The sequence below is a fragment of the Triticum aestivum genome, unplaced genomic scaffold (genome assembly GCF_018294505.1).
Source record: "Triticum aestivum cultivar Chinese Spring unplaced genomic scaffold, IWGSC CS RefSeq v2.1 scaffold106471, whole genome shotgun sequence".
NCBI classification, from domain to species: domain Eukaryota; kingdom Viridiplantae; phylum Streptophyta; class Magnoliopsida; order Poales; family Poaceae; genus Triticum; species Triticum aestivum.
Window position 1 is genome coordinate 1961 of NW_025238247.1, and position 2368 is coordinate 4328.

Genomic DNA, 2368 nt, shown 5'->3' on the forward strand with positions numbered 1-2368 from the left:
ATACGCTTGTTTAGTTCCATTGACATACTACTTCTGATAAGATAATACTCCATACTACCATACTACCTCTTTCATGATACTCCATACTACTTTTTGTCATACACTTCTTTCTTCTAATCTACATACTACATGCAAGCAAGTTAGGTGCTTGAGAAATTTCATGGCTGTCATCCACATAGTTATATTAGTATTAAATACCCTCTTGATTAATTCCATTGACATACTCCTTCCGTTGATACTCCATACTCGACAAGTACATACTCCATGTAACATGCTTCTCCATCGACTGTACAAGACACACATCATACTCTTCATGACTATGTAGTATATATTCTATGATTTTGTAGTATATAGTACTTGGGAAATATAGCATATATACTATAAAAATTGGAGCATACCGAAATTTTCCTGAAAAATAGAATATGTCCTATGATAATTTTGGAAGTATGAAGTAGATATAATAAAGAGTATGGACGCCAAGATTTGTTTTCCTTTGCAAGTACATGCGATCAAGCAAGCTAGCCCTCATCCAGGATTTTAAAAAAGTAAGCCTTATCCATGCAATCAGATGCGATGCATGCGGCCAAAATATTAGTAGGCTATCCAACTAACCCTGCGTAACTAACTAGACGGTGGGAAATTAATGGATCTTTTTTGATCGCTAACCCGCTTGGCTTGGCTGCGTGAGATGACACATGGCAGACAGAGAGGTAGAAGGTAACTACCACTGCTTGTAGATAAAATTTGTCATATTATATATATATATATATATATATATATATATATATATATATATATATATATATACACACATATATATAGGGAAAAGCAAACCTATGATGTTTCTTTGTGGAGGTTGCAATCAAGGCCACATGCTCGCATTGGGATATGGTCCAGCTAGTTTCCCTCTTTACATTTCTTGTATTTTAGGTGACTCTCTTTTTTTTCCTCATATAGAGCAAAGTGGTCCACGGTCCCCCCTCGTTAGCCCAGTAGGCTCAGTAGTAGGCTGTCAATGCTGGCGCCGCGCAGTCCTCGGCCCACGCGCAAAGGTTCTTGGCCTATGAACGGTTCCGAGTACGAGACGAACAATTCAGACTTGTTTTATTTTGTTTTTGAATAGCTCCTTTTTTTCAGCCGTGCTATGCTCATGGTGTGGGCTGGGCCATTTCCACTCGTTTATCTCTCACTCCTTCTCCATCCCGCCGCCCCATTACTCCCCCCTCCCCCCTCCATGGCTTGCGAGCTCCCCATTTCCCAGCGAGCCGCGCCGCCCAAACCCTCTCCCGCCCCCATCGCGGTGCTCCCCAAAGGGCTACCTCCATCTTATGCTGCACAAATACCAGCGAGATCTGGGTGGACGGGACACGGGCGATATCGTCATCAACCGCCGCCCCCTGGCGCCTTGTGCGGGGTGAGGGGTGCCGCACCGCCAAGCCACGATCCTCTCTCCTCTCTACCATGGTGTAAGTGGTGCGGGGAGGCCCGTGCGCCGTCGACGGAGATCTTGCCCGTAAGGTGCCATTTGGCCTACTCCTCGTACTCAGCTCGTTTAAGTGCTGCGATTTCAAAAGCTAGAGATGCATTTTTTTCTAGGGAGTCTGACATGGATTTTACTGCAAGCAATGGGCCTTGGAGATTCCGTCATGCATTGTTTAACAAGCTCAGACCTTGCGTCAATGACAACTGAGAAGGCAGTGTCAAAACTTATCAAAAGGAAACAATTTGTTCTTTCTTGGCCTTTAGTTTGCAAATGCACTTTTGTTGAGATACAGAATGCACGTCAACTGCACAACAAATTATCACGGCTTTCAATTTTCCAATATTTCCACATAATTTTGTTTGTATCATTTAGTTTGCTTTCCCTTTTCCAATCTTGCACGTAATTTTGTTGTCTAATAGATGGGCTGTGAGTTTGGACTTCGCCGTGGCCGCTGCTCATTCCGCCACCGCGCTGCGTGCCCTCACTGCCGACTGCACCCAGTCCGCCTCTGCTGTGTCCTGCGCTGGGTCGGCATCCCATTACCTGCAGGACCATGGCCCTGTGGCGCCGACGTTGTCGACCACAGCAATGCTGACACTGCCCGGGATGTGTACTGGGCTGAGGCTCTGTGATACGAGTAGATCATCCAAGAGGGTTCGCACTTGCACATCAGTGTTCACAAGTATTCCCTCCATAAAGAAATATAAGAGCGTTTAGATTACTAAAGTAGTGATCTCTCTAAATGCTCTTGTATTTCTTTACAGAGAGAGTACTACTAGTATGTTTTAGGTTGTTGTTGCTGCTCCTTCGAGTTGTGATATTTCTGGCGTGATCTCCATCCAGAACCAGGAATGTACATTTGAATTTCTGATTTGAGATGGATCG

The 2368-nt window shown here is 44.5% G+C and overlaps 1 protein-coding gene across 3 annotated transcripts; it reads left to right on the forward strand.

The window, feature by feature from the left end:
• The first annotated feature begins 1141 nt into the window (after positions 1-1141).
• On the forward strand, positions 1142-2362 carry LOC123176615 (uncharacterized). 3 transcript variants are annotated; one of them, XR_006488598.1, is made up of 2 exons: positions 1142-1518; positions 1597-1850. XR_006488598.1 is itself a non-coding variant. In XM_044590731.1 (2 exons), the coding sequence occupies exons 1-2, from the start codon at positions 1235-1237 to the stop codon at positions 2198-2200; spliced, it is 582 nt and encodes a 193-aa protein (XP_044446666.1). In that variant the 5' UTR covers positions 1182-1234; the 3' UTR covers positions 2201-2362. The 3 variants fall into 3 exon arrangements, 2 of the variants coding, with proteins under 2 accessions (XP_044446666.1, XP_044446667.1); XM_044590731.1 differs by lacking the exon at positions 1597-1850 and adding an exon at positions 1903-2362 and having other exon boundaries at positions 1182-1518; XM_044590732.1 differs by lacking the exon at positions 1597-1850 and adding an exon at positions 1903-2362 and having other exon boundaries at positions 1183-1513.
• The last annotated feature ends 6 nt before the right edge of the window (positions 2363-2368 follow it).

Bases quoted from the DNA above. Each gene is read 5' to 3' on its own strand.
- LOC123176615 (XM_044590731.1), top strand. From the start codon at position 1,235: ATGGCTTGCGAGCTCCCCATTTCCCAGCGAGCCGCGCCGCCCAAACCC. The intron at 1,519-1,902 runs GTGCCATTTGGC...GTTGTCTAATAG, and splicing joins ACGGAGATCTTGCCCGTAAG to ATGGGCTGTGAGTTTGGACT.